Source organism: Mobula birostris, chromosome 5, assembly GCF_030028105.1.
Source record: "Mobula birostris isolate sMobBir1 chromosome 5, sMobBir1.hap1, whole genome shotgun sequence".
Taxonomy (NCBI): Eukaryota; Metazoa; Chordata; class Chondrichthyes; order Myliobatiformes; family Myliobatidae; genus Mobula; species Mobula birostris.
This window is the reverse complement of record NC_092374.1, coordinates 66,448,158-66,475,731: the sequence shown is the minus strand read 5'-3', so window position 1 is coordinate 66,475,731 and position 27,574 is coordinate 66,448,158. Positions and strand designations below refer to the sequence as shown.

The 27,574-nt window shown below is 44.8% G+C and overlaps 1 protein-coding gene across 1 annotated transcript in view; it reads left to right on the top strand.

The window, feature by feature from the left end:
• Positions 1 to 27,574, top strand: part of grin3a (glutamate receptor, ionotropic, N-methyl-D-aspartate 3A) — a 210,398-nt gene that overhangs the window by 167,734 nt on the left and 15,090 nt on the right. Inside the window, exon 6 of the mRNA XM_072259455.1 lies at positions 5,525 to 5,676. Within this exon, the coding sequence (XP_072115556.1) occupies positions 5,525 to 5,676 (152 nt within the window). The remainder of the gene's footprint in view (positions 1 to 5,524; positions 5,677 to 27,574) is intronic.

Sequence of the window (27,574 nt, the reverse complement as noted above, 5' to 3'; positions counted from 1 at the left end):
CTGGGCTTTCGGAATTAAATCGAAGAGACACTAAGGGTAAATTATTTTCAGGAATAAGTGCAGAGAATATGATAGTGGGTGTCACTGGAATAATTTGCAGGAAGCCAGCAGAGACAATGAGTCAAATGCCCTCGCCTTGTGCCATAACAATGCCGCAATTCAGTGAATTCCATACTCAACTTTTTTTTAATTATCACCAACTCTCTTTTTTTTCTCTCTTTTTCTCTTTCCAATGGGTGACATACTGAATGGTATTATTTCTGTATAGAGTCACCATGTTAGATGGAGTTTACACTCGAAACCCCTCACTCAATGCAAATTGCCAGAAGTGTGAAAATAGATGATACCCTAAGCTAATAATCTGGTTACAGGAATAAGAGGAGACTGAATTACAAGGCTTTGCATTCTATGGTCTAATCATTTCCATGAGCAATCTAAGTAAGGTTATTTCTGTCCACTCACAGTCTTAATCAATTGAAACATGCTGATAGAATCTTCAAAAGGAACGGGGTTCTCAGCTAAAGAGGAAGTCTGCAGATGCTGGAAATCAAAGCAACACACACAAAATGGCTGGATGAACTCAGCAGGTCAGGCAGCAAGTAGTCAACATTTTGTGCTGAGACTCTTCTTCAGGACTGAGAAGGAAGGGGGAAAGATGCTAGAATAAAAAGGTAGGGGGAGGGGACGGTGGCTAGCTGGAAGGCAATAGGTGACGCCAGTTGGGTGGGAAAGGTCAAGGGCTGAAGAAGAAGGAATCTGATAGGAGAGGAGAGTGGCCCAGAGGAGAAAGGAGAGGAGGAAGGGACCCAGAGGGAATAATAGATAGGTGAGAAGAAGTAAAAGTTCAGAATGGGAATAGAGGAGGAGGGGGAAAATTTGTTTACTGGAAGGAGTAATTGATATTCATGCCATCAGATTGGAGATTACCCAGACAGAATATAAGGTGTTACTCCTCCACCTTGAGGCACAAGAGGAGGCCATGGATCAACACCTCAGAACAGGAATGGGAATGGGAATTAAAATGTTTGGCCACTGGGAAGTCCCACTTGCGGCAGATGGTGCAGAGGTGCTTGACAAAGTGATCCCCCAATTTATGACGGATCACACCAATATTGAGGAGACTGCATCAGAAGCACTGGACACAACAGATCACCCTAGCAGATTCACAGGTGAAGTGTTGCCTCACTTGGAAGGATTGTTTGGGGCCTTGAAGGGAGGTGAGGGAGACAAATTCAACTAGTTTGCCTCTCTCTGGGAATTGGGCATCTTTGATTATATATTTTGTCATTCCTCCGTAGATCAGCTCTTTAAGGAAACTATGTTAACATTCTTTAATCTGTAGGGAATTTTTAAAAATCTCCTGTAGACAGTCTTGATTTTATTATAGTTGGAAAATGGTGGTCTAGCACAATTGTTATCACAAAGCTGCCAAGAATCCTAGCTTATAATGGATCACATACGGGAATGCTTCACTGTTATTGTGACATGCGTTTGATTCATTTCATAGATATAAAAGTATTGAAGCTTCAAATTTTATGATTTAACTCTGGTAGACATGACTCAGCCAAGCACTAGATGATAGGAAATGAATTCATTGTTAGCCATAATATCTCCCAAGAGTATTATACACAAAATGAAGGATTCATGAAAAACTCCACTGGGTCTTTATCCAATGTGAGGTTGTTTGCTTTCACTTTAAGACACCAATAAAAATAAGAGTGTGTGTGTGGTCCAGAATGAAAATAATCTGAAAATTTAGTTAAAATGAAATGAAGGCGTGCAGTTTTAAGTTGATGTCTTCATACAAATGTGTCAGGTCCCCACTTTGTTTTAGTAATAACTGGGTAAATATCAAACAATCACCAGTTAGGTATATTATGTATTTTTATCATAATGTAAAAATCACATGAGTTTTAGGTCTTAACTTGCTGAGTTACCACAACAGTTTAAAGTGGCTATACAGGCAGATTACTTGGAAATGTATTAGTTGTAAATGCAAGAGAACCACAATTTTGTCATAGGGTTTGGAGGCTCATGTGCCTCAATGAGTTGTTTTGAAAAGAGTCTGGGCTTTATACTTTGGCACTTGGTAGGGTCACCCATGTCAAACAGATCAAAGAGTAGAGGCCAGACTAAGAGTGGAACACTGGTCCTCCAGGTTCGGGGGTTCACCTCAGGGCTAACAACCCTGACTAGACAAAAAAAATTGTTATGGAAATAGCAATGAAGGAGCCTACTTTATCTGTGTGTGACAGTATAGACAGACAGAGATGGAAAGCCTTCTTTGCTACAGTGCCAGCAGTGTTCCTGGAAGAGCAGCAGCAGCATAAATAGACAGTGGAAGGAAGAGCAAGACCCTATCCACTCACAAGCACTTGGAAGGCTGTATGAACATGACATAGAATATAGAAATCTACAGCACATTACAGGCCCTTCGGCCCACAATGTTGTGCTGACCATCTAACCTACTCTAGAAACTGCCTAGAATTTCCCTAGCGCGTAGCCCTCTATTTTTCTAAGCTCCATGTACCTACCTAAGAGACCCTATTATATCCTCTTGCTCCACTGCCACTGGCAGTGCATTCCACGCACCCACCACTCTGTGTGTGAAAAACTTACCCTTGAAATCCCCTTGATACCCATTTCCAAGCACCTTAAAACTATGCCCCCTCATGTTAGACATTTCTGCCCTGGGATAAAGCCTCCGGCTATCCACACAATCAATGTCCCTCATCAGCTTATACACCTCTATCAGGTCACCTCCCATCCTCTGTCGCTCCAAGGAGAAAAGGCCAAGTTTTGAATAAGACAGTCAATGTTGTGCAGCCAACCATATCTTTTCCTTCTTCTGTTCCCAAGGGACTGGTTTTGGCTTTCATTCTGTATCACGGGTGTTGAAAATTTTCTAATACTGCCCTATGCAACTGAGGCTGAAGCTCTGTAAAACCCAACCATGTTCTCACACACCAACTAAGATCATTACTCCATGGAAGCTGGAGTCCAAGCTGGCTTCCCCTATCTAGCCTGAGTAAATTCGAAGTGGTTTTAGATCACATGATGTGACTGAAGGGATGCAGTCTCGTGTTAAATCAGCAGCCAGCAGCAACTGAAGTCTTCAGAAGCTGATGTATTTGAAACAAGATTTTGAATTACTGCACCATGCCAGATAGCGTCAAATTATTTCCCTTACACCCTTATCATAGAGTAGAATTTACACAGAAGTAATCCAATCTGTGATTATTTCCAGAATCAACCTGAATAACAGCCTATGACCTCACTGCTGTTCTCCTGATGTCAACAGTTTGCACCATTTAGTGATAATATTTGCTGTGTTTATTAACACATTCTCCAAAATCAATTTCCTCTTCATACCTTACATTAGTACCTTTCACATGGACCATTAGTCACTAGGGTCAAGAGACCCAAATAGAATAAAACTGCCTTTCTCAGTTTTTTTATATTCAGTATTGTCTTAGGCACATGTAAAAAAATATTCTAAAACAAAGATATTTTCAAAAATAACAAAATGAAAAGTTTCTAAATAAAAAAGAAAACAAATCAATATTTAGTGTGACCACCCTTTACCTTTAAAACTGCATCAATTCTCTTAGATACACTGTCATGCAATTCTATAAGACAATTTTCTGGTTGGTTATCCAGTCAAAATGGAGAACTTGCCACAGTTCTTCTATTGACGCTGGCTGTCTCGCTTTCTTCTGCCTCTCCAGGTAATCCCAGACAGCCTCAATGATGTGAATTCAGGGCTCTGTGGAGGCCATACCATCTGAAACCATATAAAAATCTAGGGTGCCTAAGACTTGTGCACAATATTGTAAAAGGTCCCTGCTGTAACTTCAAACTTTTATAGATCATTTTAATGCATAGTAGTTAAATCCATTGCATGTATGTCATCCAAAGAAGAAATAATCTCACTCTCAGCAGTCTTATAAGACATCAGATACATTTTAAGTGTCAAACAGATTTCTGTTCTTACCATTTTTTCAAGCAATTGTCATCACCACCACAAAGAAATGTCGACAACTCCTCTCCAAACCTTATACTTTTTAAATAACTTTACCTATATCCATTGACTTCAATAATAATAGTAATAGGCCACTCTCAGGCTGGAGGAGCAACTCCTCATAATCTATCTAGGTAGCCTCCAACCTGATGGCATGACTATTGATTTTTCCTTCCCTCTTCTGTTCCCCACTCTGGCCTCTTACCTCTTCTCTTCACCTACCTATTACAACCCTCTGGTGCCCTTCTTTCTCCCCTTCATCCCATGGTCCACTCTCCTCCCCTTTCACTTCCTTCATCTCCAGCCCTTTAACTTCCCCATCCACCTGGCTTCATCTATCACCTCTTTTACTCATCCTCCTTTCTCTTCCCCCCACCTTCTTATTCTGGCATCTTCCTCCTTCCTTCCCAGTCCCGAAGAAGGTGTCTCAGCCTGAAATGTCGACTGTTTATTCATTTCCATAGATGCTGACTGACCTGCTGAGTTCCTCCAGCATCTTGAATGTCTTGCTCTGGATTTCCAGCATCTGTAGAATTTCTTTTTGTTACAAATAAACTCTTCCTGTTCCCTCTTATCGCAGCTGTTACTAAGAAACAATTCCAACCTCACCAAACATTTCTCATAAACTAAATCCTGTAGTCTTAATACCATCCTTTTAAATCTCTTCTGGGCCTTTTCTATTGTTATAATGTCTTTCATACTGTCTAGTAACCATAAGTATGTGCAGTACTGCAGTTGTCACCCAGCTAGGGATGAAATTCAGGTTATGGATTAATTTACTTATTCATTTAGTGGAAACTAATAAATGGCAGTAATTCCTACTCATCCATAATTGCCATTGAACTGAGAATCCTGCTGTGTTACTGAAGTGGGCAATTAAGAGTCAGCCATACCATTTAGTTAGCGGTTACATTTGGGCCTGACTGGGTAAAAGGGTAGATTTCCTCCCATAAGGGGAAGTAGTGAATCAGATATGTTTTTATGACACTCTGTAGTAGTTCCATAGTCAGTTTTACTCCTGGATTTTTTCCTCTTCAGAACATTGGCTGCATTTAAAATCCTGAACTCTCACGCGATTTGAACTCAGGTGTCTGGGTATTTGGTCCCGCCGTCTCGATTATTAGTCAAGTAATTTAGAGTGACAGCCCTTCTCTTTTGTTCTGGATCTCAGTCAATAGAAGTAGGCATGCCTTGTGGCTTCTTAACTATCTTTGCCACCTACTCTGCTTCCATAAGGAATTTCTCATCTCAGTATAAGATAATAATAGGAAATTGCTGTAGCCTTTCTCTCATGGTGAGCTGCACAGTTGCATTGTCTGAATGTAATTGCTGCTGCATAATTACTCAGTTATCATGTATTCCCTGATCCATTGAAATAACTGTTCTCTTAGGCATTATTACTGATTTATTTCCTCAATATCTTCACAGTGACGATTCACTCACAGTGCCAGAAATCACATAGCAACTAATTTTCCTGCTTTCTTTGGTGATTCCTATTCCTAGGGTATGGAATTGGCCTTTTGCAGAATTCCCCATTGACATCAAACATTTCGGAATTAATTAGCCAGTACAAGTCTGACGGGTTTATGGATGTGCTTCATGACAGATGGTATAAAGTTGTGCCATGTGGAAAAAGAAGCTTTACTGTGACTGAGGTGAGTAATATTTTCGAGATTAATCAGTGTGCCGTGCTCAAAAGACATTATTAATTATTGCAGAAGGGTTGGTAATATTAGTACATCTGTGGTAGCCACTCCGAAAGACTGGAATTTCCTTTTCATTATTCATCCAAAAGATAGGGACCTAACATGTCAGAGAAAAAAATTATTACTCTTTGTGATCATTCATTTTGTTAGGGAAAAAATGGGTATTTCTTCAAAGGTAGGTAATATAATTACCTACCTTTGAAGAAATATAATGTGCTAGTGTCCAGAAACAACGAGGTGTGTTTGTACCAGGAAAGGTAACCCTAGGAAAGTTGACATATTGGTCCACGACGGAATAGAAAAGGTGCATCATACATTGATTTGCAAGTGGACAAGAGTATGAGAGTGGAGACTGTCAGAAGAAGTTTGACCCAGAAGCAGAGCAGCAGAGACGATTTAGCAATATATGATATGTAACTAATAAACTGCAAACTAGCAAGCCATAATGGGCCACAATAGAAGAGAACAGATACTCAACACAATAAGGAAACAAGCTAACTGAAGGCTAAGAGCAACCGGTTGAGGCTGGCTGGTTTGATGGGTGAACAAAGGAATGTGAATGAGGGCTGGGTTTAAATAGGTTGCAGGATATATGTTGGAAGCAAGTGGCAGGTGATTTCTGTTAGCAGGGTGGAGACTGTGAGGTACTTGCTTGTACAAGTTTGACAGCACCCCTGCTCCCCCATGGTCAGCACCTGATGGTCTATGACAAACTAGATGAGTCCGGTAGAACTCCTCAGTGAAAAATGGATCCATGATGAAAATAGCCTGCACTCAAGACCTCCCGCTTCCCAGTTGACCATGCTCTGCACAACCCATCCAAGGTGACATGAATCCATCAAACAGTGAACCGTGTTCGCTTGTCCACCTTCTACCATCCTTCATTCCAAAGGTGCAGGATCAGGTGGTTGAGTGGTCCATGGACAACAGGCTTGAAGTAGGACACATGGAAGGTAGGTGTGATCCTGAGGGACAGTGGCAGCTGGAGCTGGTAAGTGACTAGGTTAAGCAACACACACTAAATGCTGGAAAATCTCAGCAGGTCAGGCAGCATCTATGGAAAAAAGTAAGCAGTCGTCATTTCCCGCCGAGACTCCTCTTCAGAACTGAGATGGAAGTGGGGAAGATGCCTGAATTAAACGTGGGGGAGAGGTGGGGCAGGAGACTGGCTGGAAGGTGATAGGTGAAACCAGGTAGGTGGGAAAGGTCAGGGGATGAAGAAGGAATCTGATAGGAGAGGAGAGTGGACAATAGGAGAGAGCAAAGGAGGAGGGGACCCAGGAGGAAGTAATAGGCAGGTGAGAAGAGTGAGAAGAAGTAAAATGTCAGAGTGAGGAATAGAGGAATTGGGGGGTGGAATTTGTTCACCAGTACAAGAAATCAATATTCATGCCATCAGGTTGGAGGGTCCCTAGACGGAATAAATGGTGCTGCTTCTCCACCCTGACTGTGGTCTCATCTTGGCACAAGAAGAGGCTATGTGTCAACGTGTCTGAATGGGAATAGGAATCAGAATTAAAATGTTAGGCCACCAGGAAGTCTTGTTTGTGTATGATACCATTGAGGTGCTTGACGAAGGGTCCTCAGTTTACGATGGGTCTCATCATTTAGAGGAGTCTGCATCAACAGCACTGGACACAGTAGACGACCTATCAGATTTGCAGGTGATGTGTTACCTCACCTAGAAGGACTCCTTGGGGCTCGGAGTTGAGGTGAGAGAGGAGGGGTATGGGCAGACGTAGCACTTGGCAGCTTGCAGGAATAAGTGCCTGGAGGGAGATAAGTGGGGAGAGACAAATGGAGGAAGCGATCCTAATGGAAAGTGGAGAGGGAAGGTAAAGATATTTTTAATGGTAGGGTCCCTTTGGAGATGGCAGATGTTGTGACAGATAATGTGTTGGATGCAGAAGCTGATGGGGTGGTAGGATAAGAACAAAAGGGACTCAATCACTATCAGTACAGTGGGAAGATGGGGTGAGTCACATCCTGAGAACATAGCTGAAAAAAAGGCAGGTGTAGCTTGGGCCCATGTAAGTTGTCATGGCTATCCCTTGGGTTTGGAGAATGTTTGAGGAGCTGAAGGAAAATTTTTTCAGGATGAGGACCAGTTCTGTCAGACAGAGGAGTGTGGTGGTGGAAGGAAATTGATTGCTATGTAGAACAGTCTATGTTCGAATCCTTCCCCAGTTATACTCCCAACTCTTCCTCCACTACATTGATGACTGCTTTGGCACTGCTTCATGCACCCATGCTGACCTTGGCAATTTCATCATTCTTGCCTCTAAATTCCACCCTGACAAATCCACTTGGGTCATTTCTGACATCTTCCTCCTCTTTCTTGATCTCTCTTGTCTCCATCTCTGGAGACAAACTGTCAACCAATATCTTTTATAAATCTAAACAACAGGAATTCTGCAGATGCTGGAAATTCAAGCAGCACACATAAAAGTTGCTGGTGAACACAGCAGGCCAGGCAGCATCTGTAGGAAGAGGTGCAGTCGATGTTTCAGGCCGAGACCCTTCGTCAGGACTAACTGAAGGAAGAGTGAGTAAGGGATTTGAAAGTTGGAGGGGGAGGGGAAATCCAAAATGATAGGAGAAGACAGGAGGGGGAGGGGTGGAGCCAAGAGCTGGACAGGTGATAGGCAAAAGGGATACAAGAGGATCATGGGACAGGAGGTCCGGGAAGAAAGACAAGGAGGGGGGTGGACCCAGAGGATGGGCAAGGGGTATATTCAGAGGGACAGAGGGAGAAAAAGGAGAGTGAGAGAAAGACTGTGTGTATAAAAATAAATAACGGATGGGGTACGAGGGAGAGGTGGGGCATTAGCGGAAGTTAGAGAAGTCGATATTCATGCCATCAGGTTGGAGGCTACCCAGACGGAATATAAGGTGTTGTTCCTCCAACCTGAGTGTGGCTTCATCTTTACAGTAGAGGAGGCCGTGGATAGACATGTCAGGATGGGAATGGGATGTGGAATTAAAATGTGTGGCCACTGGGAGATCCTGCTTTCTCTGGCAGACAGAGCATAGGTGTTCAGCAAAGCGGTGTCCCAGTCTGCGTTGGGTCTCACCAATATATAAAAGGCTACATCGGGAGCACCGGATGCAGTATATCACCCCAGTCGACTCACAGGTGAAGTGTCGCCTCACCTGGAAGGACTGTTTGGGGCCCTGAATGGTAGTAAGGGAGGAAGTGTAAGGGCATGTGTAGCACTTGTTCCGCTTACAAGGATAAGTGCCAGGAGGGAGATCAGTGGGGAGGGATGGGGGGGGGACGAATGGACAAGCGAGTTGCATAGGGTGCGATCCCTGCAGTATGCAGGGGGGGGGAGGGAAAGATGTGCTTAGTGGTGGGATCCCGTTGGAGGTGGTGGAAGTTACGGAGAATAATATGTTGGACCCGGAGGCTGGTGGGGTGGTAGGTGAGGACCAGGGGAACCCTATTCCTAGTGGGGTGGCGAGAGGATGGAGTGAGAGCAGATGTACGTGAAATGAGGGAGATGCGTTTAAGAGCAGAGTTGATAGTGGTGGAATGGAAGCCCCTGTCTTTAAAAAAGGAAGACATCTCCCTTGTCCTAGAATGAAAAACCTCATCCTGAGAGCAGATGCGGCGGAGATGGAGGAATTGCGAGAAGGGGATGGCGTTTTTGCAAGAACCAGGGTGAGAAGAGGAATAGTCCAGATAGCTGTGAGAGTCAGTAGGCTTATATTAGACATCAGTGGATAAGCTGTCTCCAGAGATAGAGACAGAAAGATCTAGAAAGGGGAGGGAGGTGTCGGAAATGGACCAGGTAAACTTGAGGGCAGGGTGAAAGTTGGAGGCAAAGTTAATAAAGTCAACGAGCTCTGCATGCGTGCAGGAAGCAGCACCAATGCAGTCGTTGATGTAGCTTTACTGAACTGCGTCCGGTGCTCCCGATGTGGCCTTTTATATATTGGCGAGACCCGATGCAGACTGGGAGACCACTTTACTGAACACCTACGCTCTGTCCGCCAGAGAAAGCAGGATCTCCCAGTGGCCACACATTTTAATTCCACATCCCATTCCCATTCTGACATGTCTATCCACGGCCTCCTCTACTGTAAAGATGAAGCCACACTCAGGTTGGAGGAACAACACCTTATATTCCGTCTGGGTAGCCTCCAACCTGATGGCATGAACATCGACTTCTCTAATTTCCGCTAATGCCCCACCTCCCCCTCGTACCCCATCCGTTATTTATTTTTATACACACATTCTTTCTCTCACTCTCCTTTTTCTCCCTCTGTCCCTCTGAATATACCCCTTGCCCATCCTCTGGGTCCCCCTCCCTTGTCTTTCTTCCCGGACCTCCTGTCCCATGATCCTCTCGTATCCCTTTTGCCTATCACCTGTCCAGCTATTGGCTCTATCCCTCCCCCTCCTGTCTTCTCCTATCATTTTGGATCTCCCCCTCCCCCTCCAACTTTCAAATCTCTTACTCACTCTTCCTTCAGTTAGTCCTGACGAAGGGTCTCGGCCTGAAACGTCGACTGCACCTCTTCCTAGAGATGCTGCCTGGCCTGCTGCATTCACCAGCAACTTTTATGTGTGTTTCTTTTATAAACCTACTGATTCCCATAGTTCTCTACACTATATGTACCTCTTCCCACCTTATCTCCTATAAAAATTCAGTTCCATTTCCTCAGTTTCTTCTCCTCTACTGTATCTGTCCTCAGGATGCCTCTCTCCATTCAGTACATCAGAGATGTCCTCCTTCTTTAAAGAACGGGGTTTCACTCCTTCTATAATTGATACTGCCTTCACCCACATCTCCTCCATTTTCCATATACTGGCATCAACTAGGATGGTAATATTTGGTGTTTCAATTAATTACAGTCACTCCCTCCCTCCATGATTCCTTTGTCCATTCATCTCTCCCCACTAATCTCCCTCCAGGCACTTATCCATGCAAGTGGACTAAGTGCTACACCTGTCCATACACCTCCTCAGTCACATCCGTTCAGGGCCCCAAACAGACCTTTCAGTTGAGGCAACACTTCACTTGCGAATCAGATGGTGTTGTCTATTGTGTCTGGCGCTCCCAATGTAGCCTCCTGTACATTGTGAGACCCGCTGTAAATTGGGGGACTGCTTCACCGAGCACCTCCACACCATCCACCACAATTATGACATCCCAGTGGCCAAACATTTTAGTTCTTTTCCCCATATCCATTCCAACATGTCAACCCATGGCCTCCTCCTGTGTCAGAATGAGGCCACCCTCAGGGTGTAGGAGCAACACGTTATATTCCACCTGGGTTCCCACTAACCTGATGCCATGAATCTCAATTTCTCCTTCCGGTGAACAAAATTAACCTCCCCAAATCCTTCTTCTGTTCCCCACTTTGACTTTTTACTTCTTCTCACCTGGCTATTACTTTTCCCCCGGTCACTTTCTCTTTCCCTTTCTCCTATGGTCCACTATCATCTCCTGTCAGATTCTTTCTTCTCCAGCCCTTGTGACTTTTCCCACCCACCTGGCTTCACCATCACCTTCCAGCTAGCCTCTTTTCTGTCTCCTCACCTTCTAATTCAGGCATCTCCCCCCTTCCATTTCAGTCCTGAAGAAGGGACAAAACGTCCACTGTTTACTCTTCTCCGTAGATGCTGCCTGACCTGCTGGATTCCTCCAGCATTTGGATTTCCACCATCTGCAGATTTTCTTCTGGAAGTGACTAGATTCAAAGGTTCATTTTATTATCAAAGTATGTATGCAGAATACAACTTTGAGATTTGTCTTCTCCAGATAGCCATAAAATATAGAAACCATAAGTATTTGAAAGAAAGACATCAATCAACCCCCCAGCATGAAAAGAAAAAAAAACAAAAACTCACAAATCCCAACCCCACCCCCACAACCTCTTCCTTGCACAAAACTACCTGATCACCCAAACACCCTGCTCGCCAATTGCCAATTACAAAGAATGGACGTGAACACAAAAAAATACATAGAATTGAAAGAGGCTAATATGCACTGCAGTCCAATCCATAAATCACAAAATTTTGATCACATCTCTGAGAGCATCAGGACCAAGCGAGGGAAGCAACTTGAACCCAGCAGCCTCGTCAAGACAGCATCTTAAGTGGATCAATAAACTGGGGTAAGAGCTTGCAGGAGACAATGCACAGGGACAGATCTCGGGTAGACAGACAGACACGGTCCCCGGGTTAAAATAGTTTGGATGGGTGCTGATGGTGGTTAGCCTGGTTACAGCAAGTGCAATTAGCAGCTAGAATGGCCCTCTGTGCCCTCTTCCAAATGTTCCAGCATCAACGAACCAGGACCTTGAACCAGAATGAGACCGCTACCATTGTCTCCTCTGCGGGGAACAACAAGCATTAGTTGCCATGAAGAACTTCAAAGGATGACATATCTGTGGCAAAGGAGCTGTGTAGATCGTGAGATAAGTCAGCCCAGAGCAGATACATCTTCCATGTGAAAGAGTTAGAGGTAGCAAAGCACAGCAGAAACTTCTCCATTTTCTGATTGGCTCTTTCTGATTGACCATTGGCATGCAGATGATAGCCAGAAGTGAAACCCACTGAAGTGCAGAGGAGGGATAGAAGGTGCACTAAAAGCGGGGAATGAATTGTGGTTTCCAGTCTGACATAATGTCCTGAGGGAAACTCTGGAGGTGAACCATATGTTGGAGAACCAGATCCGCTGACTCAGTGTTTGATGGAATATTGTGGAGAGCAATAAAGTGGACCTCCTTGGAGAACCGGTCCACCACTGTTATGGTCACTGTGGCCCCGTCAGAAGGTGGCAAACCCATAATGAGATCCATGGCACTATGGGACTATGGGCATTAAGGGCCTAGCAGGGTCTGCAGGAACACAGAGGGCCACTGGTTGAAGGAACTGAATTGGGCAGATTGAGGGGAGACAGCAATGAACTGCCATCGTCACAGAAAATGCAGCATCTGCCATGTGCCTGAAGAGGTTTGCGAAGTGGGCCCTTTGGAGTGCCTTAGCGTGCAGATAGCTGGAGCAGGCTTATTCTGTAGGGCCTGGCGGATCTGATTCTCAACATCCCAGACAATCAGGGTGAGGATCTGCAAGGATTGAATGATGGGCTAAGGGTTGATCTTCATTTCACCTGGATCAAACTGCCATGATTAGGCATCCACTTTAGAGTTCTTGGAGCTGGGTCAGTAGGAGATGGTAAAGTTGCACTGTTCAATGAAGAGGACCAAGCGAACACGACGTGGGTTGAGTTGGTGTGTCTGTTGTATAGCTATGAGGATCTGGTGGTCAGTCTAGATCAGGAAAGGCTCAGTGCTTCCCATCAGCCAATGTCAACATTCCTCAAAGGCCCATTTAATGGTGAATAGCTCCCTGTCTCCTACTCCATATGACACCATGTAGAATTGAACTTGTGCGAAAAGAAGGCACAAGAGTGTGCCTTCCAATCTGGTCCTTGCTGGGAGGGGTGGCCCTGGTGCCCATGTCAGATGCATCCACCTCAACCACAAAAGGTCCTGAGGGGTTCAGATGGGGTAGAATGGGAGCGGTGCTGAAGCATCTCTCAAGATCCTTGAAAGAGTAGTCTACAGCAGCAGACCAGGTTATCCATGAGGTGAGTGTTTTGGTGAGGGGGGTAAGAGTGGCAGCAATTTGGCTGTAGATGAAACTACAGGGAGAAGTTGGTGAAGTGCTGTAGCTCTTTGAGGGAGCATGGTTGGGGCCATTAAACGATGTCACACACTTTTTCTGCTTCTCTGATTATGTATTGGGGTGAAAGGACGCAACCCAGGAAGGAGGTGACAGATATGGTCTTGGGGGTCATTGGAAAAGATGAGAATCTTGTCGAAGTAGACAAACACATACCTGTGTAGCATGTCTTGAAGGTCCTCATTGATGAACATTAAATGACCAGACTGCTGGAGAGTCTGCAAGGCATTGTCAAATATTCATAGTGGCCAATGGGTGTTATAAATGTCATCTTCCACTTATCTCACTAGCGGATGCAGATCAGGTTGTACGTGCTCCATAGATCCAGTTTGGTGAAAATCTGGGCTCTGTGTAGTGGTTTGAATGTGCTATTCATCAAGGAGAGAGGGCGAAGGTTCTTAATGGTGATTTTATTGAGTCCATGGTATTCAATGCAGGGATGGAGACCCCCATTTTTCTTTCAGACAAAGAAGAATCCTGCATCTTCTGAGGACTGGGATGTTTAGCTGAAGCCATGCTGTAGTGCTTTGGTGATGTAGTCATTCATGGCCTGGGTCTCAGGAGAGGAGAGGAAGAAGAGATGGCCTCGGGGAGGGGTGGTGTCTGGGAGGAGGTTGATCGTACATCGTGTGCTTTGTGAGGCAGTAGGGAGCTGGCTTCTTTCAGAGATAATTCCTCCTATACAGGGAACTCTGTTGCAGCCTTGACTGACAGTTTGGCATTAAGGTAAAGCAGTTTGAATTTCTGCTACAGTCTACTGCATTCCAGGTAAAATGACTAAACATGTTGGGTCTGCTAAGTCTATGAATAAATAAGTTGTTCATGGTATAAAAGGTGACTATCAATGCTGAACAATCACTTTGAAATGAAAACAATAATCTCACAACTATGGAACCTCAGAAGAGATTTTAAGATATTTAGAATTTTTGCATTTTGTTTATTTCTAATATCTCTTCTATAATCTCAGCAGTATTTCCTTCAAGTATATTATCCAAGTATAATTTAGATTTGATGATATTTTTGAGAGGAGAACTTTTCTGTTAGTTTTCATTCCTATAAATTGCCTTAGTTATTTCCACTAAAATAGAATTTCAATCTTATTGTATTTATATGGTTGCTAAATTTATTTCTCAATTGGACTCAAGACATACCCATACCAGGAATACATCAAGGTCCTCAATAGTTATCACCAATTAGAAACTCCCACTACTCTCCAAATTAATAACCTGAGTTGTGGATAAGGAACGAAGCAACCACAATATACCTCTCAATTACTTAGACCTTTGATCACCTTCATAAGTCTGGTGAATCTAGCAGATTTTTTGCATTGAAATGATCATGGAGTGTTGGCCCATTTTTGTCTACTTCTCCTCCTTTGTGACCCCTTGTGTTGTTACCTCCATTATGCTGGGGTGATGTTTTGAAAAGAGTATTGAAAGTATAGACAAAATTAATAAGGAGAAGCTTGTTCACTGATGGGAAGGGCAAAAACTAGGGACCCAAATATAAGAACCACAACAAAAGAACCACAGGTCACATACAGAAGAGCTTTCTCCATGCAGCCAACAGCTCTAATCTGTATTTCACTTCCTGAGAAGGAGTGGGAAAAATTTTATTGTGGTTTAAAAAAAGAATTGGATAAATACTCAAAGAAAAAATAGTGTTCAATGGATTTTGGGAAAGGAGCAGAGAAAAAAAGGCCAATTTATACTTCTGCGTCAAATCTACGCCGTAGGTATGGCGTAGCTGCGTACCCTACGCCGTAGCCTGACGCACAGCTCCCCAAAAATGTAACTATGCGTCGCAGCGACGCAGACTGCAATTGTGTCTGGTCTGCTTGGTAGCATTGCATTTCCGTTTGCTTCTTCTCATCAAATCATCAAATCTACCTGCCGACATCTGAAAATACTTGAAATGCATTTCCTCGTCCATGTCTCTCAGTGGCCAGACAAGCACAGAAAATTCACCCTCCTTCTGCCTCAATTCGTTCAATGGTCATACACACCATCTCCTCCCACGTCTTCTCTCTTTTCTGTGTTGCAGTAATTTCAATAAAAGTAACTCTTGTTCAACATTTATTAGCTCCAACTCCAACATGATGCATTCAGTTTCAGTTGCCATTGTTTGAAGTACAGAAAGAAACTCAGCACAGTGGCATAGAAACCCCACCACCAACTAGCGTTTTGGTGGTGAATTGCAGAGCAACGCAGTCACACCAACGCAGAAGAATAAATGCTCACAATGGCGTAGGCCACTTGCGTAGGCTACGGCGTAGAGCCTACGCAGAAGTATAAACAGGCCTTAAGGGAAAGTGAATTGGCTTCGCTAAAAGGTGACATGGCTCTAATAGACTGAATGGCAACCAGATTCCAAATATCAATTATATGCTTCTATAAATTATGTTATCCCATTGGTGTTTAATAGCATCATTCTGAAAATTGGAGGTCTTTTCATACAATGGCTGGTCAATGTATATCTGGTTAATTCTTCATTCAGCACCAACAGTGATACCTGTACGTAGCCTAAGTGGGCTAATGCATTAAATTTAATTTAAAGAGTTCACTGAGACCAATCATTCAATTACAGCAATGACCAATCTAATTGCTAGATGCCAAAGATCTAGAATGCCATCTAAAAATTATGCTCGTCCTCTCCTAATTTTCATCATATCCCACTCACTTATTACCCTTGAGTTTACTGACTTACACACACACACACACATCCAACAGAGGAGTGCATGTTAAAATCTCAGGAGATAACAATCTTTCATCCAAAACTCATTCCCTATTACCTTAGCACTTGAAAGCCAATGAAGCAGCTCAGAGGTGCAATCACTATTATAGTATCGGAGAAGCAGCTGTCGGCTTACATACACTTACGTGACTAGAACCACAGCATCGGTCCTAGAGATAATGCTCAAGGGATTCATATCACTCAGGGTATCAGCAAAACCTCGCCTGCAATTCTTTGAGATATTCCTTTGAGGTCTTGTGGATTCACCTGTCAGAGCAAATTAAAATCACTTTTGTAGGACAGTTCGTCTAACAGAGCAGAGTCCTTGAACTGTGTATTGACCCCTTGACCTTCAATCTCCAAGGAGAGAATGTAGTGGATGTGAGCAGATGAGCTGGATTGCATTTTATTGAAGACAGTGTGTTTCCAATTCCCTGTTCAAGCAAACTGCTCAAGTACAGTCAGTGTTGTTTGTTGGATTCCCAAAGGTGAGCCACATGCCGAGAAATCACACGACAATGCTGTATGGCATTGAGCTAAGCATTGCCTGCACATTCTGCTCTACTGATAGAAACCAAAAGTAGTTGCCAAAGATTGCTACTGTGAAGCACCAGTGCAAAAGTATAAAGTGAAACTGAGGAATTTAGGTTGAACTAGTTCCACATGTATTTTTCTATGACTAGAAGAACATGAGGAATAGAAGGAGGAATAATCCCTTAACCTTTAACCCTTCTCTTTTCTTACCTTAGTAACACTATTTCCCTGTGTCCGATGAAGATTCTTAACATGTGTAGCCCCCTGGTAAGCCTCAGGCTCACTCAGCTCGCTATCGTCTGGGGGGAGTAGTCTTCGGCCCCGCCAAACTGGGTAATTAAGTTTGTGTGGATGCTGTGTGATGTACCCCACCCCGCCAAATAACAGACAATGCTCCATATGTGATTAAATGATTACACTTTATAGATCTTACTGGAACTATGTAATTAATGGAGATAAAATATCAAAGGAAAGTAAAAGGCACCAAACTTATCAAATTTCAACCACTTTGTGCACAACAGTTGGAGCTCAATTAACGGAGTCTTCTTTCCACCATTCGATCCCCTCCGACCTCCACGACCCGCCGCCTGGGACCAACCAGGGTGGTTGACCAGAGTGCGTCCTTTCTCTTTGGTTCTCCTCCAGAAAACCCGAGACCTCGGACTCCCACTCGGGATCTGTCCTGTCGCCCAGCTTACAGCATCGCATCTCCTCTCTCTGTCCCCATCTGCCTTCTGCCCCAAAACCACTAAAAACAATAGCTTACAGATGCGCAAGAAAGAAAAACATCTATCCCAATTGGTGAGCGAATGAATACAATTCTCATATCAGTAATTATAACCCAAACAAGCTGCGGGAGAGAACTTTCTCAGCAGTTAACATAACAAAGAAGCCATTTTATTCTAATATAACAAAGAAACCATTTTATTAGCCTTAGCAGTAACATAAAAGAAGAAACCTCTTACACTCTCCCCCCACCAAATTTAGTCATGTCCTCATGACTTCTAAATAACTCGCCAACCCTTCCTGCAGACACAAAAACCCAATCCAGGTACAAACAGTGACATTGCTCCCCAAACAGTGGACCTTACGCCCTGTTCCTCAGGCGCTACATAGGCCAACCTATCTGGGAGTTTTCTAATCCTCCGAGGCATCTGTACACCCTCACTTAAACCCTTCAGGCTCGGACACTACTGGGGATACCTCGGGTCTGCTTGCCAAATCCTCTCTCAATCTCTCACTCACACCCCCACTGCAACTTGGAGCCTCCTGTCCAGGGCCCTGCTTCTTTTCCTTCAGGGTCCTACTGTAACCCAGGCTGCCCACAGATATCCCTCCTCACTTCCCCTGACTCAGTGGGAGACGGGCCAAAAGTCTCTTCCTCAATCAAGAGGAAGTTAGCGAAAGGCAGCATGTACCACCCATCCAGCGCAACATCCTTCGAATCCGTATTCTTCCCCATTTCCTCGATTGGTAGCTTCTGTTTGATTTTCTCCAAACTGAAGCACTTGGCCTGGGCTGCCTCTGCAGCCTCTTCAGCATCCTGCAATCGAGATGTCAGCTTCTTCTCTGACTCCCCCAACACTCGCCCCAGTCTCAGCAGTTCTGACTCACGCTTCATGTCCATCTCCATCTGGGACGCAATTACACCACCAGCTTCTTCCAATCTGTTCTGGATCGATTTCTTGAGTTCTACTGATCCTTTCGAAGGTTGGTCACTGTTTCGCCTCTCTGGATTAATTCATCAGTAAATGACGGCAGTTTCAGCTCGGAGTTCCGTTTCCCCGTCTCCACTTTGAGGAGCGTGAACTCCAATTCTTCAACGGTTGTCCCAAGACTGCATCACTCAGTCTCCAGCCTGCATTTCTGAGCGTTCATTTCAGTAGTGCAAATCCCCTCACTCAGGAGCTGCATCCGTTTCCAGACCTGCCACACGTCCAAAGAAAGTTTTACTTCGTTAATCCCTAGTCACCCGGAATCCCTCACTTGCCTTGCGTCATAGTCTTCCAAGGCGAATCTCAATGCTTGGAGATCATCCAAATACACTAAAACTCCAAACACCTCCATATCTCCCCATGGTCTTCCCCATGCCCCGCAGGAAGGTTGCAGGGGCTCCGGATATGCTCTTTGGCATCTTTTCGGATCGGAAGAATCCTAGGGGACCTATAACAACCGTCTTCTCCTTGTCGGCCTCACTCATCGGGATCTGGCAACATCCACTCCTCAGATCCAGCACATTAAACCACGGCTCACCACACAAACAGACCATAGCGTCTTCGGCTCTCAGGACCGTATTCTGGTCAATGACAGTGCACCTGTTCAGAGTCCTATAATCCACACACACGCTGTCTATGTCTTCCACGGCTGCAGGGTCCAGTCACCATGACCTTTCTCTCACCGAGGTGTCTTCAGCAGTCAACTCCCCTCCCTCGTGGTATTTTGGAGCATCTACTAAGAGGGTCTCACCCTCACATACCTCCCCCAGGCCGTACCACAATCAGCTCTCGTTTAAATTCGGTACCGGCCAAGGCTGCTACACACATCCTCAACAAGCAGCTCGAAACATTGGATGCACAGACAATGCCCCATGAACTCCAGGTTCACTAACCAATCATCGTCTGCTGGATAATCATTGGCACTGGTACCCCAAATGTCCAGTGCCCTTAATGTTGTCAAGGGTAAATGCTTCAGAAACCGGTTGTAAAACGAACTGTACAACAACTTGACCTGCGCCCCGGTGTCGAGGATGGCGCTAGCATAGCTTCCATCTATCCGTAACGACACACGTGGTCCCTCTAAGCCATCAGGAATAGGGTCTTTTCTCTTCGGAAGTTCGTTAGTACATTGCTGGGAATGTGCTCCCCCAGAGACCCCAAGCCGTTCCCCTACTGGGCCTCCACTAAGTTTCCCGACACATTTTTGATCAGTTGAACAACTGAAGGAGGGGCTGATCCCCTTAAATGATTCCCCTGGCACTGCAAGCAATTCAGCTGCCCCCTTAGCCAGAGAAGATACACTGAAAGCTTTTCCCCAATCTCCTGACACAGGTATGGAAAGCCCCCCAGGCACTGCATTTTACTTCCAGTCGAACCAGACGCATTTTGCCCCGCTTTCTGATAACTAGCAGCTGTCACTATGGGGTAATTGACCCTGACAGTTCCAACACCGTCACCAGCCCACCTACTCAAACTTTCAACTAATCCCTATCGCTCTCCCTCAACCGAGCACTGCCACTCATCTATTGAGAGATCCGCTCTACCCACGTCTAGTGCACCTCCGCCACGTTAGGGGTGGACATTATCCCAAAAGCCAGGCAGAGCCTGCCATAGCTGGAACATTTATTCGCGGACACTGCCTCCGAGTCAGACCACCCTTTCCTCTCTCTCCTAACAGTATGGACAGCCCATGGCCCCGCCTCACCCGGGGCACCAATAGACACTGGCAGTCCCACAACCAACTCATCAGCGCTAGTCTGAACTCGAACAAAGACCTCCGGGGTACCAGCAGCCACCCCACCCAACATGCCTGCAGTAGTGACCAGCAATTCCACAGAGGCACACCAGCTTTTTGTCCCAGCCGCATGCATAATTTAAAGAGGGTGATCACAAAGCTTCCTACCAAAAATCCATATTCAGGACGAGTAACCCCACAATGTAGCCCCCTGGTAAGCCTCAGGCTCGCTCAGCTCACTTTCGTCGAGGGGGAGCAGCCTTCGGCCCTGCCAAACTGGGTATTCAGGTTTGTGTAGATGCTGTGTGATGTACCCCACCACGCCAAATAACAGACAATACACCATATGCGATTAAATGATTACACTTTATACATCTTACTGGAATTATGTAATTAATGGAGATAAAATATCAAAGGAAAGTAAAAGGTGCCAAACTTATCAAATTTCAACCACTTTGTGCACAACAGTTGGAGCTCAATTAACGGAGTCTTCTTTCCACCACACAATCCCCTCCAACCTCCTCGGCTCACCGCCTGGGACCAACTACGGTGGTTGACCAGAGTGCATCCTTTCTCTTCAGTTGTCCTCCCGAAAACCCTGGGCCTTGGACTCCTGCTCGGGGTCCGTCCCGTCGCCCAGCTTACAGCATCGTGTCTCCTCTCTCTGTCCCCATCTGCCTTCTGCCCCAAAGCCCATGAAAACAATAGCTTACAGACACACAAGAAAGAATAACATCTATCCTAATTGGTTAGCAAATAAATACAATTCCCTTATCACTAATTATAACCCGAACAAGCTGCAAGAGAGAACTTTCTCAGCAGTTAACATAACAAAGAAGCCATTTTATTCTAACATAACAAAGAAGCCATTTTTATTAGCCTTAGCAGTAACATAAAAGAAGGAACCCCTTACATACGCAATCTTTACTCTAAGCAGTCTTCATTATAAAATACACAGCTTCCATAGCTTGTTTGGATAGAGAATCCAAAAATTCACTACCATCTAGCTGAAGAGGTCTTAGTCTTGAATAGCCATCTCCCTAATCAGAGACTCCTCAATTCATCTTCAGCTCTGTGACAAACCTAGAAAGCCATACAACAATGTTCACTACTTCAATGAAATCCTGTAAACTCAGAATAGAGACTGGAATTACTTAATCTCTCCTCATCCCAGGAATCAATCTACTGAGACATTGTAAATAGGGAAGAGACCAATACATAAAATTTCCAGTGTAAATGCACAAGAGCCAAATATAAATTCAATAATATATATAATCTTGTTTATTTCTTTGTTTTTTAATGTACAAATGATCATTTCCTTTCCAATTGCTTGCTATTCCTGCATGTTAACTTTCAGTGACTTCTGAATAAGGACACCCAGGTCCCTCTGAATACTGACAACTTCTGGTCTATCGCCATGTAAAATATAGTCCATTTTTCCATTTATTTCTATACTAAAGCTGATGACCTTTTCCTATTACTAAATTGCTTTCCATCATTCGTGATGCCTCTCATTTTCTTAATGTGCCTATAATCCCTCTAAATCTGTCTACATTCTCCTCATTACCTGTTACTGTCACCAAGTTTTGTATCATCAGTAAACTTGGATATATCAGACATGGTCCCCTCATCCAAATCTTGGTGTAGATTACATACAGCACAAATCCCTGTTGCATCCCACTAGCCATTGTCTCTCAACCTGAAAATGACCCATTTATTCCAATTCCTAGGCTATATCAGTATAACAGAACGTGTGCTTTAATTTTGTTCGATAACCTACTCTGTGGCACTTTATGAAGGCCTTCTGAAAATCCAAATATATTAAATCCATTTGTTCCTCCTTATCTATCCTTTTGGTTACAGCCCAAAGAACCTAACAGATTGTGAAAGATGATTTTCCTTCTACAAATCATGATGACTGTACATTTGTATGATTCTTTTCTAATGGATGATGCTGAGGTGCAGGAATCAACTCCTGAAGATTTATTGGTTTTGAGTGTCACTAATAGCTCCAATACTTATTATAATGTTATCATTGTAATGACAGGAACAAAGGTAATGTTTCAATTTCATGACCTTTCATTATATATTAAAATGCAGAGACAGTTGATGAGGTGAGAAAGAATGAAATGAAAGTGAAATTTCACATTTGGGTGAAATAGGTGAGATTAAATCATAACAGAGACAGTGTGCAAGGGGGCGGAAGGAGTCAATATCAATTCACCAGAGAAACAAATAAAAACACTGAATTAGAATCTGTAATAGCAAAATTAAATATTGTAGAATATTGCAATCCAAAGAAAGCTAAACGATGCATTTTCTGACATTGTTAAAGTCAGTGCAAAATCCAGAAAGCAGAAACGTGCACAATCAAAAAATGAAGTGCTGTTGAAAAGGTGTCATGTATAGCAGTTGATGTTGCATCCTGCACTTCTCTTGTTGAGGTATGGTGAACAGTGCCTTTAGAAGGGAGGAATCTACATTATATTCATGGACCAGCAACTTGAGTTCGAGGAGGAGTTGACTGAAGAGGAACTTGATGGTGACTTTCCCTATGGCACGTAGCAGAGAGACATCTCTGTAAATACAAGATGCCACCTTTCTTAAAGACAGTCATGGTGGCACCGTTTTGGAATTACCAGGTCGCTCGTCCTCATCCCAGAGGTAGACAATAAGATTGTGGTGTGTGACCAACATTCCTTTTTGGCAAGTTGTAGCACTAATGAGGGAATGCCATCTGGTCTGTTAATCTTTCTTTAATTTCCAGTAATTTTGCACCCCCCCCGCACCATTCTTTCTTTTTTCATTCCCTATTCTGGCTCTCCTATCACTCCTCCTCTCGTCACCTGCCCATCATCTCCCTCTGGTGCCCCTCCTCCTTCTCTTTCCCCGTGGTCCACTCTCCTCTCCAATTCCTTCTTCTTCAGCCCTTTATCTCTTTCACCTATCATCTATCAGCTTCTCACTTTATTCCCCCTCCTCAGTTGGTTTCACCTATCATCTGCCAGCTTGTACTCCTTCCTCTTCACCCACCTTCTTATTCTGGCTTCTTCCCCTTCCGTTCCAGTCCCGAGTAAGGGCCTCAGCTTGAAACATCAACTGCTTACTTCCCACCTTGGTTGCTGCCTGACATGCCGAATTCCTCCAGTATTTTGTGTGTGTATGGCATGTGCTCTGGGGGGTTTGTTGCTTTTCAGTTGGCATAGTCATTTTTCAATGCCTTGTCTGTGTGTAACAAACTGAAATGTGGCTTGGGAAGTCAAGGGTACTCATGTCAAAGACAGATGAGGAGATCACTGTATGCTGTGAACTATTCTTTACAATGGGCTCTGAATGCCTCTCTCCCCTAGATAAGTTCACGTCCATCTTTGGCTCTCAGAGGGTGGGCATTTGGATATTTAGTCTGTAGATAGCCTTGACAATGCTGACGTTCCAAGAATGTCATGGTTATTAGTGAAGTTCTGGATTGTTTGCTCTCTTTCCACCCATTTGTTATTTAGGTCACTTATTTCCTATTTAGACCGGGCCTTTGGTTGCTTCTAGAGTTGTTTCTTTTCTTGAAATGAGGCAAAGCTTCCATACCCAGATGTTTGCACTAGCTGTTCTGGTCATTTTCATCAAATCAATCCTGGTGTTTTCTGATGAAGAAAGCAAGAATCTCTTCACAGGAGCTAATTAGGCTGGATGTCGGTGCTCTCCATATGGTATGAATAACATGTGGCTCCAATTGTTTGAGAGGACATTGGGTTATTTCTGAGGCTTTGGCACTGAGAGCTTCGCCACCAATTCTCTTGAAATATGTTTTCTGTTGCCAACATGGTTCTGAGTGTTGATGAAGTTAATAGTGTAAGTGCCACAAGGTGGGGAGCAAGGGTGGACCCAAATGCAAGGCACAAACATGTCATGTGAGGTTAACTTAATTGAGTTTATTGCTTGTTACAAGGAGAGCAAAGCAGAAGCAGGAATAGCGTAATGGACAAGGACTCTGGCGCTGGACTAGGCTGGGACTAAGGGTCTGGGCTAGGACTCGGAACACCGACCTCGGAGCCAGGACTCGGAACACGGACCTCGGAGCCAGGACTTGACACTTGAATCCCCCGGAGCCAGGACTTGATACTCAAAACCTCCGGGGCCAGGACTTGATACTTGAAACCCCTGGAGCCAGGGACTCTTCTTATTCACGGGACAGACTCAGACACAGGACATAAAACACTGACAACAGGAATTCTGTAGATGCTGGAAATTCAAGCAACACACATAAATGTTGCTGGTGAACGCAGCAGGCCAGGCAACATCTCTAGGAAGAGGTACAGTCGACATTTAAGGCCGAGACCCTTCGTCAGGACTAACTGAAGGAAGAGTTAGTAAGAGATTTGAAAGTGGGGGGGGGGGGAGAAAGGGGGAGATCCAAAATGATAGGAGAAGACAGGAGGGGGAGGGATGGAGCCAAGAGCTGGACAGGTGATTGGCAAAAGGGATATGAGAGGATAATGTGACAGGAGGCCCAGGGAGAAAGAAAGGGGGAGGGGTGAAGCACAGAGGACAGGCAAGGAGGTATAGTGAGAGGGACAGAGGGAGAAAAAGGAGAGAGAAAAAGAATGTGTATATAAATAACGGATGGGGTACAAGGGGGAGGTGGGGCATTAGCAGAAGTTAGCGAAGTCAATGTTCAAGCAACACACATAAAAGTTGCTGGTGAACGCAGCAGGCCAGGCAGCATCTCTAGGAAGAGGTACAGTCGACGTTTCAGGCCGAGACCCTTCGTCAGGACTAACTGAAGGAAGAGTGAGTAAGAGATTTGAAAGTTGGAGGGAGAGGGGGAGATCCAAAATGATAGGAGAAGACAGGAGGGGGAGGGATGGAGCCAAGAGCTGGACAGGTGATTGGCAAAAGGGATACGAGAGGATCATGGGACAGGAGGTCCGGGAAGAAAGACAAGGGGCGGGGGGGACCCAGAGGATGGGCAAGGGGTATATTCAGAGGGACAGAGGGAGAAAAAGGAGAGTGAGAGAAAGAATGTGTGTATAAAAATAAATAACGGATGGGGTACGAGGGGGAGGTGGGGCATTAGCGGAAGTTAGAGAAGTCGATGTTCATGCCATCAGGTTGGAGGCTACCCCCATCCCTCCCCACTGATCTCCCTCCCGGCACTTATCCGTGTAAGCGGAACAAGTGCTACACATGCCCTTAACTTCCTCCCTTACCACCATTCAGGACCCCAAACAGTCCTTCCAGGTGAGGCAACACTTCACCTGTGAGTCAGCTGGGGTGATATACTGCATCCGGTGCTCCCGATGTGGCCTTCTATATATTGGCGAGACCTGACGCAGACTGGGAGACCACTTTGCTGAACACCTACGCTCTGTCCGCCAGAGAAAGCAGGATCTCCCAGTGGCCACACATTTTAATTCCACATCCCATTCTGACATGTCTATCCACAGCCTCCTCTACTGTAAAGATGAAGCCACACTCAGGTTGGAGGAACAACACCTTATATTCCATCTGGGTAGCCTCCAACCTGATGGCATGAACATCGACTTCTAACTTCTGCTAATACCCTACCTCCCCCTCATACCCCATCTGTTACTTATTTTTATACACACATTCTTTCTCTCACCCTCCTTTTTCTCCCTCTGAATATACCCCTTGCCCATCCTCTGGGTTTCCCCCCCCCCCTTGTCTTTCTTCCCAGACCTCCTGTCCCATGATCCTCTCATATCCCTTTTGCCAATCACCTGTCCAGCTCTTGGCTCTATCCCTCCTCCTCCTGTCTTCTCCTATCATTTTGGATCTCCCCCTCCCCCTCCAACTTTCAAATCTCTTATCACTCTTCCTTCAGTTAGTCCTGACAAAGGGTCTCGGCCTGAAACGTCAACTGCACCTCTTCCTAGAGATGCTGCCTGGCCTGCTGCGTTCACCAGCAACTTTGATGTGTTGCTTGAACATTGACTTCTCAAACTTCCACTAATGCCCCACCTCCCCCTCATACCCCATCCATTATTTATTTATATACACACATTCTTTTTCTCTCTCCTTTTTCTCCCTCTGTCCCTCTCACTATACCTCCTTGCCTGTCCTCTGGGCTTCACCCCTCCCCCTTTCTTTCTCCCTGGGCCTCCTGTCACATTATCCTCTCATATCCCTTTTGCCAATCACCTGTCCAGCTCTTGGCACTATCCCTCCCCCTCCTGTCTTCTCCTATCATTTTGGATCTCCCCCTCCCCCTCCAACTTTCAAATCTCTTTCTATCTCTTCCTTCAGTTAGTCCTAACGAAGGGTCTCGGCCCGAAACGTCGACTGTATCTCTTCCTAGAGATGCTGCCTGGCCTGCTGCGTTCACCAGAAACTTTGATGTGCGTTACATAAAACACTGAGCCGGGAATCCTCCTTAGATGGAGTCGGGACTCTTCTTGACACAGGGTCAGGACCCTTCCAGGGTACAGGGCCGGGACCCCTTTTAGACACAGGACATGGATACGGAGACCACACAACGCTGGACAGAACTATAACTGAGCACAAGTATACTCCAAGTCGCGGCGAGCTCTTGCCTCACCCGGCGGGTTAACTTTGACTGACCCGCTCTGACAAGGGAAGGCGGTTTGCTGGCACTTGCTTCGGGAGGAGACTAGGCTTGCTCCAGCAAGAAACTTAGTTGGCTCCGGCCAGGTAACATTGGCTTGAACTACCTCCGGTGACTTCGTTAACACTCTCGTGCATAATGGCTGACCGCCGGAGACTTATAAACTGCCGGTTCAGCCGAGAGTAAATTGCCTCTAATCACCAAGCCCGAGGGACACGGGAAAACAGGGAACCAAAGCGAAACAGGGAGTCAACAGTCCGGATTGTAACACAAAGAAAGTAAATTTTAAGGGAACCCGATCCGGATCATGACAGTAAAATAATGCCAGTGTCTGGATTGGCTGTATTACCATGTGATCTTGGTCTTTTTTGTCGAGCAAAATTAGGTGAATGTGACAGGCAAGTGGAAATCCAGTGCTGCCCCTGCAGTCTAAACAAAGGTGACCACAAACTAATCAGCAAACCTGCATTTTGTCTCCCTAGCAGAGAACAGTTGCACCATAAGTAATAAACACCATGCATTTAATCGAAAGGAGTACAAGTAAACCTATGTTTCACGTACAGAGTTTAGGAGCCTGGAATGAAGGAAAGATAGAGGTAAAAGAGCAGGAGTTACATCTTCAACAGTTACCTAGCAGATGGAAGCTGATGGAGATGGGAGAATGGTAATGGTTGATTGGTTCTCCGGTTGCTGAAAGCCCAATATTGCCTTTTGTATTTTGCAACTTTGAGCAGGACAATTATTTTAGTAGGATTTAATCTTAGAATAAAGTATGGAGTCTAAAGCATAATACCTCACCATGTTGCTCACAAATTTTATTGTGCTAATAGTGCTATTTATAATTTTAATTG